Here is a 19,394-nt window from a genome sequence, read left to right on the forward strand (position 1 = left end):
AAAAGAGAGCTATAGAAACAAAACAAACCCAAGAAACATTCACCAAAAAAAGCTTTTTTAAATAGAAGAGGTAAAATAGCAAACATTTTAGTCAATTTTATTTGTTAGTAATCATTATTTAAAATGAGTTAAACCATAGTAAGTGATAAGAGCCAACTGTTCCTTTGGTTACCGCTAAGAAACACAGGTAAAGCTAGTTTGCCCATATGGTATTGGATATCTGTGGTAACACAAAAGAAAGTCACCCCAACCTAGTTACATATCTGGTACAGATACACTTAACAGTGATATCCTCTTAACTACTGTTCACCCTTTCAGTGTCGTTTGCTTGACTCTCTGCTTATGAACTGTTTTCAAGCAACCCCGTTTTATCCATAGTGCATACGTATGGTGTGGTCTTCAGTTTTTCTCCAGGACTACGGTTTCTCTGAAAGAGTTGTATTAATTAGTTCAAGTGCATCCTCAGTTTCCTCCAGCCGAAGATCTTGAAGCCTGAACACTTCTAACACTGGTGTTCCAAAGCAAAGATAACAGCAGCATTGATTAGATTAAGTTACAAATTTTGTTTGCAATACAAAAACAGTGTCCCCTATGAGAATCAAGAAGGCATCAAAGTTTTAATAGTCTCTCATTATAAAACTGTACCAGCATTTTTACTCAAAACAATACAGAGCTTGGATACATTTTTGTTTTGGTTCTGTTCTTGGTAAACAGTTAAGTGACAGTTATCAAACCCTGATTGTGGTTCACTGAACCTCTGTACAAATCACGTGCATTGCAAGTACATAAATAGATCTTAATGACCCAATATCAAAAATACAAGAACCTCAGGTATACTAAAGCAGTCTGTTCATGAAAATTCACACTTAATACATCTGTTCTCCCTGAAAATAAAGGTGGCTGCTAAGAGGTGTCAAAAAGTAGCACAGGGGAGCAGAAAAGATATTACAGGATTCTTATCTGACTTATTGCTACATGTAGATTACTTCAAGGGTAATGAGGCTTCTTAATTATCCTTGGAAGGTCAAATTGTATCAGGACTTTTGAACACAGAGTAAAGGAAAAAATATCAATATTTATAAAAATAGCATCATTTAAGGTAGATAAATCCTTATAAATACAAGAATGAAATCAGTTATTCTATAAAAAAATTAGAAGCGTATGTTCCTGAAGCACCAGCATAATATCCCAATATTAAGTCAGGACTTCTCCAACTACAAAGACTTCATAAACGTACCTGCAAACTTTTCTCCTCTTGCTTATCATACACAAGGTGTCAGGCGGTGTGCACTTAAAATCTGTACTGACACATGATGTTTGCAGTCAACTACTGAAGATCTATTTGAATCTCAGGCGGCAAGAAAACAGTTTTGTGCCAGCTAAGTATACTTCACAAGGTTTATCTCATTCACACATGCAAAGCATGTGCTTCAGATGTAGATTAGATCTAACCATAAGAATTTTTATAACACGTATTTGAGGTTAAGAGGCAGCAGTGCAGATACTATGGCTTAAAGTTACACTACACATAGTAAAATGCTACAATTGTGTAAAGAGGTAACAAAACCCACCCTCTTCTGCAACTGTATTAAGTGTAAAGTTTCAGAACTTTAGGAAATATTAAAAACCAATTCTTTTGTGGTAAAATAACCAGAGAGAGCCTGGAGTTTGTTTGTTTGTTTTTAAACAAAACCCAGTTTGAAAGTTCATTAAAACAAAACTAGTTTTAGTGACATGGATATTTTCAGTGTTTTTAACATTACAACTTCGGTGTTCAGAACCAGCAAATCAGTATATTGTATGTAATATACATCATCCTCATCAAAACAGATGTTCTATAAGGAAAAATATTAACTCCATTTCCAATGGTAAACTTGTAGGATCCGACATCCCACCATGAATCACAGGAATCAGAGCACTGTCCAACTCATTCAGATAGTTCTGTGGAAGAAGCTGACCACCAGACCCTGCCAAGTATTCAACCTAGAAGGAAAAAAAAAAAAAAAAGTTGGTATCAACACTTTTATATTAACAAGATGACACAGAAGTGCAGTATCTTGGAAAAAAGCAGTGTTTCACCTAGTACTGAATGACAAAGGCACTGGGTGGGTTTCCAGGTCAGTCAGTCACTCTAAGGTTTGCCATTGAGAAACATGCAATGTTCCCCTTGGGCTTATAGGGCCACACACCCTCTGCATCCCAGACTGCTCCATACTGGTGTCCAAGAATGATGCGATTACTTCCTAATATCACAGTTACTTATGAGACTAGTTTCAAAACATTGCTGAAAACTAGAAACTAAGTTGATTTACAAGGTTCTCTGAAATAAGATAAGGATGTATGACTGAGAATACCACCTTCAGAAGCAAGGAAGTTTAGATCTTGAGTTCAGATCTTGAGTTCTGTATCCTTTTCAGGGGCATCACCTGCTGGATAGCCTTGCTTTCTCTCTCTCCCATCCTCAGTTGTGCAGACCTGTCCTCTTCTGCTATACAGGCTTTGGTGTGCATACCCCTTACTGAACTAGCTTAGGGAGCTAAAATAGCAGAAAACTGTACTATCTCTATGATTCTCTAAATTGACTCACCTTGGAAGCAAATGAGTGCCAGAGTTAGAACTAGGGAATGACTGGTAACACATTGTAAGCAAGCTATTAGGGAATGGGGCAGAAAAAGAAGCAGGCCCATCCCTTTCGGGGGGAACTGATCATTTGGACGGTTTCTACATGAAATTTCATTCTCAGTCTGGATCTGGGGTATGGTAAAAAAATTTAAAAAATTCAGAAAGGGACCCAAGGTCTTTAAAGCAAAGATTTCAGTTGAAATGTGGCATCTGCAATAAAAGTTGAAAGATTACCATATCTGAGTCAATGGAAATTCTAAGGCCTATCTTATTCATTCCATTATTTTTCAAGGTTTTAAGATGCGGGCAAAGAGCAGTACTGCAAGCAGTAGCAATCTCTTTAGCAAACTGGTGAGGAACAGGACTGGATAGTTCATGGTCCTTTTGAAAATAGTACACCTGAAATTAAAGAAGAGATAAGACAGTTAGTAGCCTGGTTATACTGAAAAGCAAAAGAAAAATAATTCTATGTACACATAATCCAGAAGAGAAAGAGCCATAAATACCAATGCTTGTTTGCTGGCAAAATATTCCAATATTTTATCTGTTCAATCTAAATATGTATTGAGCAACTATGGGAATAGTTGAGTGGCTATAGGATATCTGGATTATATACAGTTATCAAAACTTACAGACATGACTAAATCTCTTTTCAGAAGGAAAATAATGAAAGGTGTGTAAAATGATCAAAGAATTATAGAAAACAGTTGGCATATTGGTATGGCCACATATTAAATAAGTTGATTTGTTTGGTAGCATCTCTATCCACATTACCACCTAATTACTCTAAACAGTGGTAAAAAACACTCAGCTACAATGTAATTTACTAACTTCAGTACACTTCATAATTTTTCCTTCTGCTTCAAAGTCTCCACCTTGTAGTACTTTTTCATTTTGAGTTCCTTCCATTGATTTTCCATCTACTGGGCTTAAAATTCTACAGAAGATAATAACATAGTTAATAATTACACCAACATCTTACTTCATACAAGTTATTCAGCCTAAAACACAATGTTTAAATAACATTTAGGAATGACTAGACAGGTATATAACAAAAATGTAATACACAATTTGCATCATGAAAATACACAGGCTATAAAAACAAATAATCCTAAATAGAAAACAGACACACCACTTATTTAATACCAAACTCATCTTACAGGTTGAAGAAACTAGAAGTCTTCTTAAGTAAAGCCCGTTTGTTCTAATTGATCAGAGAAGCCATAGGAAGGGGCACAGCAAATCAAGCCCTGGCCTGAGAAACAGTGTATTTGATTAAAACGTAGAGGCAATTTTTGAATTAGTGATGGGTAGTTAAATCATAGTTAATGTTTGACTCTGTGTAAACAAGTGTTCAAATCATGGGGTATATGATCATGGGTCTTGCATCCCATTTCACCTTGCTGACTGAATGCTGCATTGTAAGCAATCAGTGGGAAAAGGCAGTGCTATGCACTTCCCAGCCCCTCTCAATGAGTGAGCTTAAAAGGGATTAATTCCATCTTCACACAAATTGATTACGGCTTTGACAGAAAACCACCACCACCACACTGAGGGCTTATAGCCTCTTCCTGTCAACTTCCAGAACAGAGAACAAAAACTATATGACCACCATAAGCAAAATTATTCTGCTAGTGACATCTAGAGGACTGCAGGTAGTTTACTGTCCCATTGTTTTATAGGTTTTAAAAATAAAATTCCTTCTTTCAATAAAAAATATTTTAGATTAATTCCTTGAAATAAAAGGTGGATATTTAAGAGTTGGAAACAAAAGAATTCTATAAAATGTTTTGCTTTCATAATACATTTACCCTTTGTTTGTTTTTTCTTCATTTTCTACCCAGCAAATATCTACATGTTCTTTTAGGTCTCCTGCATCCGTTTTGCCACAAGTTATTTTAAAGTCCTTCTTGTCTCTCAATGCCTGACGTAGGCTTTCCATTGTATCTGGAGTTATTTGTACCATTAGTCCATCTAAAAGAAAATCAGTTAAAACTCTCACTTATCTACAGAAGCAGCAGGAGGGTGTTTTAGTAGAATCTTGGTTTAAATTCTAGTAGAAAGGCCCTTTCCTTAATAAATGCACACAAATCGTAACTTGGACTATGTCCCCCAACTATGGCATTAAACACTACATGAAAGAAAAAGTGTTATGAAAACTTTTCTGGTCAACAGAGCTAGATCGTAGAGGTTTTTGGCATTTATGTATCAAAATATATATTTCATCAATTCATCAATGAAAACAATTTTAGATGTATGCAACTGTAAAGGAAATACTCAGATTGACTGAATTAAGCAAAGAGTTAAAACCCAATATATATTAAAACAAACAGGTGCATCAGCATACATTTTTAATACAGCGTAATTTGCAATAGGTTTTCTACAAAGTTAAAAATCATGAAGAGCTTAGCTTACAGTAGAATAAAGATCTTGCACTAGACTGCTAATCATATATATACTTCATTCTTTAAATAAACCACATAGTGCTAAATTCTTACCTTCAACTATACTGGATTTAGCTAGAAATCCTGAAGATGTTTTCAAGGCTCCATTAAACACCACAAAACTTGCACCTGTGACTATGAAAAGTAGAAATAAAATGAGTACCACCACATATCACCCAAATTTGTAGTCACCGAATTAACAGCCCAGATACACTGCCATGCAGACAGTTGCACTGCATTCGAAACACCCTAAAGCACTGTACTGCTCTTTACTGCACATGTGGTGTTATCAGTTTGCTAGATGTTGTATAGAGATACTCACTGTTAGATATTTTACACACTCAGTTACACAGACCATGTGTCTACATCTATAAATATATTCCCCAATTCACATTAATATTAAATTTGGAAAAAGATAAAGAATCTGATGAAGTATGAAAATGTAAACTAGATTAAAAAAAACTGAAAACAGAAAAAAGTATTAATTTCTATTTAACAGCATTTATAAAAGATACCTAAGTGTTTATATAGAAGTTAACATAATTCTATTTTGCATTTAAATTACTTAGCTTCTAGAATATTGTGCTTTTGTCCAAACTTCTGGAATACATTTTTTTCCTTGCAACCTAAATCACTGAATCTTGCATTTCTGCTCAAGAGATGTGATTACTAGACAGCTTACCTTTCCTAGGATGTCCAGTTGCACTGTTTGCTTGTGTGTGATAGATACCATCCTTACCCTGCACACACACTAAGTGAGAATCTGCTTCAGTATTGAAACTGGCTCCAATGCTAATTACATGCTCATTGGAAGAGTTTATCACCTTCATTACCTGTCAGTACAAAATTTTTTGTCATGAAACTGAGACAAATCTCTGTTTTGCAGAACTCGTGTTAAAAAGACATTTTTCAAAGAAGATCCTATATTAAAAAAAGTTGGTAGCTCTCAAAACAAATCTCAAGAATTATTCACTTCTGTCATTCTAAAGACAGTTTGCACCACAGGATTTGCTGTGATTAGCTGAGGAAAAATTTCTGTGCATGATCAAAAATACTATTTCAATTGACAGGGATAAAGTCAGTCTGAATACCTCTGCACATTAGAATACCAGGGCTGTGGGGATTTTTTGTTCTTGTAAGGCTAAAGCATGCATTAAACCTCATGCATTTTATTATGCAGTTTTGTTAAAGCTGAAGCAAGCAAACTGTAAAAAAAAATACTCTTTGGCAAAAATGATTTTCCTTGAAGTTGTAAGCAGAACACCACCTTTAGGAGATGTGGAAGAGGTCCTCCTTGAAAGTATACTCTAGAAGACTTCAGATAAACTGCTGATTTCTTTCACCATTTAACAGTTATCCTAAAGCCCAACTTGCCACTCAATATCCACCTTCCAAAACATCCAGGAAGAAGAAAAAGGAGTGTTCAGATAATTTCACCCCAGAGATACACACCTACATCAACTTAAAGTTCAAACAGCAAAGTAATCTAGAGAGCTGCAATCAAGTGACAAAGTTACACACAGAACAGCCTAGAAACTGATCACGGAAGTCAAAACAAACTTCTTTCACCCTCTAGTCTAATGTTTTTCCTTTTTTAAAGCACTCAAGTTAAAGATGTTACAAGTATTGTGTGAAAAATAAAGATTAAAGTAGCTTGGATTAGAAAGCTAATGAAGATAGCTATACTCACCTCATTGTATCTCCTTAGAGGTATTTTAATACAGCTTCTACCCATTTCCACATGAACAAATAGGTTATGTATGGTATGCAAAGTATATTGATAGTTTCTAAGGTCCTGTAACAGACAGTCTTTATGTTAACAGATGGCTGAACTCTATGCATCATTTTCTTACTTTTTTTTTTAAGAAATCTCATTTAATCTAAGCATTCAGCATTTTTACATTGATCTCTAACCTTCTAAAGAGTAGTGACATTAGGTGTGGCTAATAATTTACCCTTCATATACATCACAGGAGGAAAAAATAATCAGTATCTGAGTCTAGTACTGACAAAGTAGTTTTAAATATCATTTACCAGTGTACACACAGACTGTTTAGACTACAGCTGCTTTATTCACATAAGGATCTTACGATGTTTCAGATAACAAACAAACTTCAACACCCCTGAGAGAAGAGCAAAGCGTGGAAGCTTCCATCCAGATGAGTTAGTTTATATGCTCATATTCTTTCTCCTGCAGCTACAACCTCTTCTGCATGCTTGAGCACTGTTTATTATACCTTTCCCTGACAAAGGTTATCATCCACCATCACAGCCACTTCTGCAAAATCTCCCTATTGTTTCATTCCAGAACTATTCAGGTGTAATTTGCCTTTACTAGCTCTGTGTACAGAGGACAGACAGGTTAGAGAAGGCTACAGCAGCAGCTGAGCCAGGAAATCTGCATCTTCTTCAACCAGTACAGCTGTAGCAAGAAAGGTATTTATGAACAGATCTCACTGTGTTACAAGTTTCAGTTGAACTGGTACTGTTTTAGCAACGCTAAGATAGGCATGATAGGTTCCCTTTGCTTTCATCATTTATCACTACCTCAGTCATCTGTGTGGTACTCAGTTTTGCATCATCCTTAATTGAGAATTTGCACCACATGTAGATAGAAATGCAACATCAAAAGGGGTAGTCCCACCAGGAAGCACATATTCCCACTGCCTCTTTTGTGCTCACACCAAACACAGGTATGATGGAGAGTCTGAGCAATTCTGTAATCCAGATGAAAAATTCTACAGAAGCACTCTTTGTCAGCAGAATGTTATATTCTGCAAAATCTGAAGGTGCAATTCCACGGTAGGCTAAAAGAATGGGTATACCAGATCTGACTGAAGCTCAGTCCAGCTCAGTATCTTCTAACAGTTATGAAAAGTAGACACTAGTGATTTTATACTGCGTCTTATGTGCCTGCCTGTCTTCCCCAGGCTACTCTTCCAGCCTTCAGCAATCTGTGGTTTAGGCACTTGCTGAGCAAGAAGCTGTGGCTTAAGCCAATTAAATGAGTGTCTCCATCACAGCCTTCTCCCTCACATTGGTACTGGTACTTTGGCAAATCAAGTAGTGAGCTGGCTCATAGACTTAAAATCTAAAGTTATTTTAAGGAAAAAAAAAAAATCACTAGTTTTCAGATGGCTCAACTTGGAGACTGATTCTCTACATAATGACATGAACAGTGTTGGCAAAAATAGGAGAGTGCCACAGAATGCTGTTCCATCTCAGCTGTAATGGGAATATGCATGCATACCTCTACAGGAGGACTTCACGATCACTTGAATAATACATGCAATTCTCTCCATAACCTTTCAGCAATTTTTATCACATTGTCTTCAGCATTAAGAATCAGTTCTACATAAGTGTTAGAAAAGGAAGGTTACTGGTCTGGAATACAGGTTTCCTAGAAGTTTAAATAAAATCAGCTGAGTGACTGAAAAAAAAAACTTCCTCAGAGAGTCGCATAAATCCAGACTTGATTTAATCTGATGATTTTGCCAAAAATCAAAGCTCTTCCCATAACACACAGCACAGATGGGTTAGGTGTGGTAAAGTTACGTTTGTGTGGCAAAGTAATTATGGTTATAACAGGCAGATACTGTGGGCTGATTAAGTCTGTTTTTCCAGACCAAAAAAAAAAAAAAAAATAGAATTCCTGCACCACAGCAATACTGAGAAGAGCAAATAAATAAATAAAAAGAACATCTCAGAATAATGATTACAACCAACTTTAATTAAAATACAAAATTCTTCTCATTCACTTAAAGTTGCTTCCTACCACAAGAAAATATGCTAAAGACAATAGCGTGAAAGGTATAGCTTTCCTAATTCACACACAAATATTCTTGGTTAGGAAAGTTCCAAGTCAAGTATGAAGAATAAAAACGTTAACCCTTTATTTTTGCCAAAACACAATTCAGCTTTAAAGAATATCCGACTTGCAAGGATATTTTACATCGTCTAAATTACAACAGGAAGGGAAGAGAACGAGACATTTACTCACAACAAGCAGATTCATAATTGTGTGTCCTATCTCTCCAAAGAGCGGCTTTCGGTCTCTGAAACTTACTACAGGCGTTGGATACACTAGGGCGGGGAAGAAAAGAAAGAGGATGTTTACCAACTAACAACTGCAGAATTTGCTAATCCAAGTATTTATTTCTATATTCAGCTACAGCTTCCTTTCATTTCAATGAAACCTGACCAGCCATAGGAACTACAGCCACTGCTGGCTTCTCCCCCACGGCCTACCTTTTCACCCACTGCACAATTTCCTCCCCCTCAGTTACATCCTACTGCAGCTCTCTTGGGGCAGAGGGAGGGAAACAGCCTGGGTTCAGCCTTTGGGTCATCAGCTGAGAGGGGTTGCCAGGCTTAGCAATTGCTTGAATAAGAATACCATAAGGGTTAACAATTGCTTCTACATCAATGCTGTAACACATAGCAGAGTATCACAGAGCACTGATAAGCAGGAGTAAAGTGATGAGGAGATCTGTATAAAGCAGCATGCTTTAAAGTGAACAACTGATGACTGGGATAGGAAACACATACAGGTAGAAACAAGGCAAAATAGGGAAATGCAGAAGATCAGAGACCACAATATGAAAAAGCCATTTGAAAACTAAAACTAAAAAACTTAAAAAAAATCAACCCCCACACACATAGCAAAGCCAGGATGGTGAGATCAACCAAAAAAAGATGCAAGAATGGTACAAAAATCACAAGAAGCTTGGGAAGAGAAGAATGACAAAGAAGCTACCATCTTCCTCAACATGCTGACAGAAGCCCATCCAGGGGTACTCTGCTATTGAGCTATGTAAGAAATCCATAAACAACTGAGTGATACATATTTATTGACTTACAACTTATACAATGGTAGGCTTATTTATCAAAACCCACTCGGCTTGGGAAAATTGTGTATGATGCGTTTTTGAAATCCATTCCAACTCTTCTGACTCAGCAACAGTTGGACCATGTGACATCCTATCCAATCTGCTGGTCTTTTTTTTTTTAATATATATATATATGCATACATATATATATACACACACACACACGTGTCCACCTCATTTCGAAAAAGGTAATCTTAATTCAGAAAAATGATTTATCAAAGTTATAAATTAGGCTAGTGAATTTCCCTGCAAAAGTTTCTCCTGTAACAACAACAGAAGTCAGACGCTGACAGCTTATTACTCTCAGTTGTAGTTTCTAGGCCCACCCATCTTCAGCTAAATTGACAAAGAATCAAGAGGGTCCAGCAGCACAGATTGTAAATTCCCATGGGGAGCCACCTGTTAAGACACTTGTATGGAACTTCAGTCTTACACAAGTGTAATATAAAATACTGCCAAGAGTCTTGATGACTTTGAACTTATCACTTGCCTACAAAACATTCTCACAGGTAATTTTACATTTATACAGCTATCTTAAGTGATAAAACTTACCCCCATATTCTGCTCCCAATCTCAACATTAAACGGATTGGAAAAACTTTTGCCCAGGGTATTTCCAACTTATGGATTAGAATGCCACATAGAAAAGGGCTATCTGGTAAAAGCAGATCATCAAGTTTCTGAAAAGTTGGTGAAACAAACAGGAATCCTCCATGGTCTTTGTTACCGAGAAAGTTTTCAGTAAAAGTAAAGTTTTCCATTTTTCTTATTAACCTTCCTGTTGAAAGGGAGACCGATAAAATCTTTGCATGTCAAGAGTAATATGTTAGTATCAAGAAGAAAAATACTAAGTGTTCTAACATCAGTACCTATACGCTTTAAACCATACGTTACATCTCAAGTCTTCCTGAAAATCTTGTGGACATCCAAATCCACAGCCTATCGGTGCTATATAGTCTTATCTATTAACTCAATGACCTTGAATATGAAACTAGATTTTTCCAAACAAATACTAAAAAACTTCTCCAAGGTGTAAACATTCTGGTACACAATGTATTTCACTATATCATTTTACATCTAAGAAAAAGTTTGATAAATATTTGAGTTATGCTGATCAAAAGTTCACACACTTTACTGTACCTCTACAAATGAAGCTCCAGATGTCCTAAACTGGAGACTCAATGATTTATACCCAAAATCTCCCACACAACACAACTAAAGGGCAAACAAAAAGCCAATCAACAGGAGGTTTACAAAAGTATATGAATCAGAAACTTGCTAAATTCTATTTCTCCTGTTGTTTAGGTAGAACCTGAAGTTAATACTGCAAGCTTATTCAACAAAATCATTAGATATCAACAAATAATACAGTAAAAATCAGATTAACTCCCAGCTTTAAAGATAAGCAAGAAGATATTATAACACAGTTAGATATGATGTACCTTTCATTACATCCTTGTAGATATCAATAAATAATTTTAGTATTTCATTAGGAAAAGTCTCTTCATCTGGCAAACACTGCAGTAGGATGATAATTTCTGCCTGACCCAAGCCATGTAGTCCATTTGTCGAGAAGTACCAGCACTTTTCTGAAGAATCTTTAATTAAAAGTAGATACCACAGTGATATTGTTTTATAAAGAGGAAAAGACAGACTGATTTAATAGAAAAGAAAATGTGCACTACTTACATGATATTAACTTGACATTCACAAGGAAGTTTGCATTTAGGATAAAGGTTAATGGATTAGGACCTCCTTCCGCAAGAAGCAAGGTGACCTGCTGGTGAGATGGATGTTCTTCCACTAGAGGATCTAAATAAATTAAGAGTTGATTTAGTTTAACATGTCAGCCAACTATCAAAAAAAAAAAAAAAGTTACAGATCATATATGAAAGACTGCCCCACCGTCCTCTCTTAAAAGGCTGGTGTTCTCAAACTTAGAACGGCTACAGATCAACCAATGAACTTACCCTAGGAGTAAAAGCTTACCCCAAGAGTAAAAGATCATATAAAATAATACAGGATTTGTAATAAGTGTGTAAACTAGGGCTACTGTTTATTTGCTAATTAGTAATCAACTACATATGCTGTCTCCTCATCCATATACTGGTACTGTAACAGCTACAAACAATGAGCACAAGCACTGCTATGAGGCATTAAGTGATGAAGTATTTTCGTAACATACAGATGGATCTTTCTAATAATGCAGGTTCAGTTATCAAACACGATCCAATGTGCAGCACAGATAAATGAAAGTTAAAATTGTATTACAATACACTCTATACACACAGAAGTTCTTATTTAGAAATCTTGCATCAGGTGATACAATGCTAACAATTTACCCAAATTTTACCTTTTCCGTTTTCTCCTGCCACAAGCAAAAGTGGTGGCAGTTTATCACCATCAGGAACTAGGCTGACTTCTTTACTAACACAGTTTTCAAGACCACATAGTGCTCTGTAACTTGAAGGACTAACAGGCAAATCATTTTTAGTCCAATCAGCTGAGCTGGAACCAGCCTTTTCAGCTTCTGTAGGAGTAGAGAATTCCTCAGTTTCTGGAGTTACACATTTATAACTATGCACCATCTCAGTTTGCCTAGGAATGGCCTCTTGCCTATCATCTGAAGGAATAGAAGATTCACAACATAATTCCTCAATTCTTACAATAACATCCATTTCTTCCTTTGGTTTTGGATTTACATCACTTAATGTGTCATCCTCTTCTGGATTTGCAACCTATTAGAAAAAAACGAAAACAAAACCAGCATAGTCTACATTCTAGTCTCACAACAAACTAAGTCTTCTATACTAGCATACTAGAAACAAAAAGCTTAATGAGGAAAAAATATATATTTTCAAATTTTTTGGCAGGTATTTCCTTTAAACAGGCAGAAAGCCACAAATCTCTTCTGGATCTTGCATTTTTTCCATCTTTAAAAGGCATATTAGTCCCTATTTTAGGTTAAGATGCATCATTAATTTATTTGTCCTATAACACAAAATCATCATCAGAGCTGCATGTTAGTCATTTTAGCATATTACAGTCAGATTCAACACAATCAATAAAAACAGGTATCATTTGAGCAATCTGTTTAGCATTACTAATAGCTCTCCCACTCAGGAATATTGTAAGTTGTCATAATTTGAATCAGTAGTTCAGTACTGTAAGTGTATTTCTATTTTTACACAAGGTATTAGCAGCTGAGTCTACCATTTTACAGCATGACTCATTTCTAGTTTGGGGTCAAACCTATGGTCCTCCCTCAGTGAAATGGATATGACAAACTAACAGAGCATAATCATGCTATGATATGAATCATCATCAGAAAACACACCAAGCTGTGAGATATCACCTTTCAAATATGTTAAGTCATCATACCACAAGTCCACATAGACTTGCGCCCTATCTCAACAGGAAAGGTTTTGCATTGCAACAAGAAAAGGCCTAACAGCTCTATGCTTCCCCTATCCTAGTTCTCTTGGTAAGCCCTCAGCCTCCAGCAAAACTCCTGTTAAGAGAATGAATAAGCTACAAGGGGGAAAAAGAAAGAAAGAAAGAAAGAAAAAAAAACAAACCTACAACCACCACCCCAAAAATCACACCCTAAAAACACACATGCAAGCATACAAAACCATGACTAAATTGGCCTTCAGTGGACTTCTTCCCATGAATTTGCTTGATAGTGTTTCATACCACTTTTGGCTTCCACAGCATCCTGTGGCAGTAAGTTCAGGATTATGGGTTGCACAAAAAAGTACCTGCTTCACTTTAGAGCTGCAGTATGGTTTTGTTCGTTGGTGCTTCTGAAGTTACATACAAGAACCACTGACTAATTATCTCCTATTTCTTTATGTCCATGATACTTTAAAATTTAGAGATCTCTTATCTTTTGCAACTGAAAAGGTCCTACCCTCTCCCCAAAACAAAAGATATGTTCTTGTCTTGATTGCTAAGATGGGGAGAGCAAAAGCTGCTAGATTTATTCAAGATCTGGGAAAAACACTGATACATTTGGTTCCGTAATGATTTTCTGTTTCATTTTCTATCTGTTCCCTCCCACTTACTCCTGCCCCCCCCTTTTTTTTTTTTTTTTTTTAAGAAAACAACTGCAAATATTTCTTTAGGCTAATCACTGACCACAAGTTCTTTTTTTTCTTATAAGTGATAAATGTAACATCAATAAGCAGGGTTGAAGCCAGTTTCCACATACATTCCTATTCTACTTTTAATGACATACAATCACATCTGTCATTTTAGCAACCAGCTCATTAATATCTGAGATCTATTTGCCTTCATTGCCTGAATTAATTTTACCTTTTTAATCATCAGCGAGTATGCTGAATAGCACAGAGGCCAGCACACACTACTGTGGGACTCATGTCTTCACACTCCTTCCTCAGCAAAGTTGGCTACGCAGTTCTATCTTTATGATTTCCAAGAGGACCTTTTATTTAATCTTATGACTGCCTAATTTTTAGGAGTCCTTGATGAGCTTCTCTGGAAATACTGGTTCATCAACAATAACAGCATTATCTCTACCACTGCTGACTCGTTTATACTAATAGATGTGTGAGGCATGGTTTTCCTCAGCAAAAAATCTTAATGCTTTCTCCTCCTTAACCCGAACTGATCCTCAGGCCTGCTGACTCTATTAAAGCATCTACAAAAGACAGGAATAATTATAAAAGTTAAGATCCATCTGCAACTTACGGGAGTTCTTGTTCAAATTAACTCACATTCACTAGCATCCATTTTTCAGAAGTAAAGGCTGATTTAAGTGTTATACACAGGTAACATTTCAGACATCTTTGTGTGTGTGAATAAACATGATCTAGTCTTGCCCATTAGCTCTACTAGTTTGTTTTAAAGACTCTTGAACTATGCTACAACTTGAGACAGTGCTTCAGAGCTATGTTTTATTTTAAAAGGCCCGAGTCTGACAGACTCTCCAAGCCCTTCCACAGCAAACTTGTACCATTTCTTTGGACTTTAGTTTCCCTGACAAGTGCATGCATAGTTCAACACTATGAATATGATATTTTATAAAAAGCAAATCCCTCTCCCAGCTCACTATTTGTACCCAGTGGAAGTGGCAAGTGCTGCACCCTATAATGTATTACTTTAGGGCTTTAAGCAACCTCTTGTAGGACCAGTCTAGTTTAATCCAACAGGCAAACTGTAGCAGGCCACTGGGGGGGGGGGGAAGCTTCTACTATAAACTATCATTATTAACATGTTTTCAGAACTATGGCTGCAAATACCTTTACAAAAGTAGTTAATCAAAGGCTGTGCAGAAAAAGATTGATCTGGAGTATTTTCGACTATACCATTTTTAAAGTTCACATATGCCCCAAAGAGAACATGGTTTCCCTTTACGTATGGTCTTAACAACATTTCAATGCAAGGACTTCACAGCCACCCAAAAAAACAGTTTTGGTTCAGGTTCCAAAAGCAGTCAAGCAAAGTTATGTTACTGTAAGGGGTCCCATCAATAAAAAGCAAACAAAGTTATTTCAAGAGATTCATAATTCATGCACCTACACACACTTCTTAATTCATACCATATGCATCTCTGGCAAGTCAGGGTTTACTGGACTTAGGTCCTGTGATGACCTCTTTGCTCCAGATGAAAGTTTTGTTGTATCTGCCGCTTCACCATTTGGCAAAATACCATCTGCAAACCAAACTCTCCTCTGTTCTTTGGGGCATAGCCCTAGGATAGGTTGAAAAAAACAACACCGACTTCATATTATAGCACTGCCCTAATAGCTGAAAGAGATTAAAAAAAAAAAACAAAAACAAAACAAAAACAACCCAGCCACCTCCCCCAAGATTGTTTTTTACTGAGTCACATCCGTACAGTATGGTTACAAGGTTAGCAACCTCTTGCATGTGAAATAACTAAGTACCAGAATAAAGCATTCTCTGTGTATTTCAGAATGATACAAAAATCAATCTGTTTACTGGAATCAAGCACAGGCACATAATTTGACTCCAGACAGTCTCCAGTCAGGCAAATACATGTAAAAAATTCTCATACTTGCAGAGAAAGTTGTCATGCTATAGTTAAACATATCAGTTCCTAGATATGGAGGGATTTCTCAACCATCCCTCTGTAGTAAGACATGGATGAAAAGCATATCATGACTGGAAGATGAAATATACTCCCCCCCCCCCAAAAAAAAAAAAAAAGTTTACTGCACTGTTTTAAAGCTTCTTTTAATTGAAGAAAGTTGGATGTGTTACAAAAGTGGAATAAAGACACTGTTCAGCCACTAATCATTCATCTTTACCCAGAGAATGAATAACTACTTTTGCCTAACAATTTTAATCCAAAACAACTACTTTTTGCTATTACTGTAGCCCTAGCAGTGGCAACACAATTCAGAGATCTCTTGAGCTATATAAGACTGTTGAAAGTTGTACATGCCCTGAAAAAAATTACAATATAAACAGAGAAGACAACTAATAGAAAGAACATCCACATTTCACAAATGAAGACTTAACACAGACTTGGTCAAGCTCATACATTGGAGTCAGAGCTCAGAGCTACAAGCAACTTTCCTTTGAACCCCAGTTCAGAGTTTCAGTTTGAGTCTCCCAGAGAACAGTATACCAAATACGTATCCACAACGCAATAAACAACTCTTTCCAAAAAGATCTCTAAAAAGTGTTAGAAAAATTACACTATATTTAACATACCTTCAATACCTGGTTGTTTAAGTACAGAAATAGGTAACAACACAGAAGATGAAGGAGAGCTAAAACTACCAGATGTCTGGGCTTCCTGCAAAGGTGGAATAGCAGAAGAATATTCAGAGGAGATACTGGAATTCGGGATAGCACCAGTTGGACTCATCATCCTCTCAAATGCCTGTGCTAAAAGAAAAAAATGCTTTTAGTTTTTAAGACGTCGCATCTGAACAAATTTGGTTAGCACTGCAAAGTTATGTTTTTTGCGAGAGTGCACAATAGTTGTGAAAAATGCTCAAGCTATTGTATAAAAGTTTAGAAAATCAATAAATTTAGGTTTTCTGTCTATTTTCTTCCCAACACAGAAAAAACCCACCTTGGCATGTAGCAATGACTCTACACTGGACCATATAATCCTTGTATGTAGGTGCAAATATTTCACAATTATCAAGTCAAATTCCTTTCAGTTGGTAGTTTTTTATCTAATGAATTAAAACAGTAAATTTTCTATTGGTAGACATACTTTGCTGGAATAAGATTCTTCAAGTTAGCTTGTGCTCAAGGAACACGTAGGAATGAAATACAGAGAAATTCCAAGTTCTCCACATTGCTAAGGCACTTCAGTGCTTTACCTGGTACAGCAGGAAGGAAAAAGATTTTTTAAAAAGCACAAAATCCCCAACTGGATAGTGCAGGGAACTGTCATCTAACATATTAAAAAAGCTGGTATGTCTTCAACTTATTTAAATATTAATAATCAGGACTTCAACCTTCTCCTGCTGTTCCCATAAAGCATCCTTGCTTCGCTTTCAGTTAAGAAAAAGCTATATTACAACCCAATTACTGTGGTTCTGTTAAAGTGACTTATAAAAATATTAAGACAAAAAGCTATATAAAATGGGCAAATAACATGTGAGAACTGGCAGAAGTAGAAGCTTTAAACATGCAGAAGGCTATCCTTCAACCACAAAAGAAAAAAAAAAAATTCTATTGCTAGGCTGATGTAACAGATGACCAAATAGCACAGCTTTGTATGCAGCACTATGGAGTCCAAATCTACACACTTGTTTACATATATAGCAACCAGATTGCCAAAGTTTAAAATAAGGACTAAAAAATCTAACTAAAAAGAGATATGACTATCCTCCTCCTCCTCCCTCCAACTCTGAAACAGTAAGTAAATTTAAGCAAGTTAAAGCAATGAAACTTCCCCAAAAGTAAAAAGATGAAAGAGATATTAGCCATACTTATTTTTTTCTTTAATGATTACTGTAATTACTTAAAAAATAAACACTTATCTTTTTACCTTTAATAATAGGGTCATAACAGCCAATACAGACTCTTGCTTCCTTCTCCATGTATTGAAGCTTGCACTTTCGGTTGCAACAGCCACCACAAAAAACCTGAATGAGAACAAGACTGAATTAAATATTATAGGCAAAGCCCCAGTACTTCCTGAATTAAGCTCCTATTATCATTTAGTTACTTATGTACTAAAAGAGATTGAATTATTCAAAGCATACATACACCTTCTTGGGAGTAGGACAGTAGGAAAATACAAAAGGAGTTTTAGCAGAGTTTTAGCACATGTATCTGAAGATATGTTTGGGGAGAAAGGAGGAGAAGGGAATATACTAGAAAGAGGATTTCATTAAGCAGCTCAAAAGTCCCATAAATTGGGCCAGACTTTAAAGTCAGCCAAGCCTGCTTTTGATCAGGAGTTCATCTTATCCTATTTCTCAGGAAGTACACCGCAATTCATCCATACCGTAAGCTTTTTCAATAAGCTATATCCTATTTCACGTCTGAAACACCTATGGATACTGTGTCCTAACACTGCTCCATAGCATTAGCCAGGCTAACACCCTGGGCACAGCATACATCATCGTATGCTAAACAAAGTGCACACATGTCTCACTCCTTACAGGATCCTAATGTTAACAGAAACTTCAAATAGGGAAGACAGCCAAGCCATGCTAACACTCGTGACTCAGTGGAAATCATCAGCTGAAAGCTTCTGGAGATCATCTGAATGCCAAGCAGTGGGAACAAAGCAAGGTGTTTTTGTTCTTTAGCAAGCTGGAGTTTAACATCACTCTCATGACTGCAGAATTGCAGGAACAGCACCTACTGAAACTCTGCACAAAACCTGAGAACACTGCTTGGCATATTTCCCTCAATGTTGCTGTTAAAAGGTAGGCTGCTGAAAATGCAGCAGTACTTGAGAATTTTTAGTAATCCTTTTATGTTTAAGGCTTAATAGTGTTCCAAGCAACTCCCGATCCTGTATAAAAACTTCCTATGGTATTTTCTTAGAAGCTGCAATGGCAGTAAATTTTCTAATATGCTCTATTTTTTCCACAAAAGACTAGAGAACCTTTTCTTCCTTAGGGTTATGGAACAGTTTGTCTGGAATGGAAAATAAAAATGAGAGAACAGACTATATTAGTAGTTTATTACAAGGATGCAGTTGGTATAGAAACAGATACAAGCAGATTCAAGCATAGAAAATACAGAACTATGATCCATACCCTTTTGGTGTTTTCAACTATTCAGCATTGTCTAAAATACACAAGGCTTTTCTGCTGGATCTAAGTATTGCTTAGATGCCTACAAAACTAAGCACCTGCACATGGCCAGAAATGCCCACATTAGGCAGCAAAGCATTTAGCTCCTGCCAATACTCTCTCAGGTACAGATTTTAAGCAGAGCAGCACCTCAAATTTCCTGCTGTGAGCAGATCT

At 36.4% G+C, this 19,394-nt stretch overlaps 1 protein-coding gene across 4 annotated transcripts in view; it reads right to left on the reverse strand.

The window, feature by feature from the left end:
• Window positions 1-81: 81 nt before the first annotated feature.
• The window catches only part of ZFYVE16 (zinc finger FYVE-type containing 16), a 33,995-nt gene continuing 14,682 nt past the window's right edge, over window positions 82-19,394 (reverse strand). For 2 of the 4 annotated variants that reach the window (XM_067316227.1, XM_067316226.1), the window contains exons 5-19: window positions 17,957-18,053; window positions 16,660-16,836; window positions 15,519-15,670; window positions 12,308-12,692; window positions 11,644-11,766; window positions 11,397-11,552; window positions 10,508-10,732; window positions 9,067-9,149; window positions 6,757-6,861; window positions 5,749-5,899; window positions 5,121-5,201; window positions 4,434-4,596; window positions 3,454-3,559; window positions 2,857-3,021; window positions 82-1,983 (exon numbers count right to left, since the gene is read on the reverse strand). In XM_067316227.1, coding sequence (XP_067172328.1) covers window positions 1,822-1,983; window positions 2,857-3,021; window positions 3,454-3,559; window positions 4,434-4,596; window positions 5,121-5,201; window positions 5,749-5,899; window positions 6,757-6,861; window positions 9,067-9,149; window positions 10,508-10,732; window positions 11,397-11,552; window positions 11,644-11,766; window positions 12,308-12,692; window positions 15,519-15,670; window positions 16,660-16,836; window positions 17,957-18,053 — 2,331 coding nt within the window. In that variant the 3' untranslated portion in view covers window positions 82-1,821. Of the gene's footprint in view, window positions 1,984-2,856; window positions 3,022-3,453; window positions 3,560-4,433; window positions 4,597-5,120; window positions 5,202-5,748; window positions 5,900-6,756; window positions 6,862-9,066; window positions 9,150-10,507; window positions 10,733-11,396; window positions 11,553-11,643; window positions 11,767-12,307; window positions 12,693-15,518; window positions 15,671-16,659; window positions 16,837-17,956; window positions 18,054-19,394 lie in introns of those variants that run through there. The other 2 variants (XM_067316228.1, XM_067316229.1) reach the window with 2 other exon arrangements.

This window comes from Apteryx mantelli, chromosome Z (assembly GCF_036417845.1).
Source record: "Apteryx mantelli isolate bAptMan1 chromosome Z, bAptMan1.hap1, whole genome shotgun sequence".
Classification (NCBI taxonomy): Eukaryota; Metazoa; Chordata; class Aves; order Apterygiformes; family Apterygidae; genus Apteryx; species Apteryx mantelli.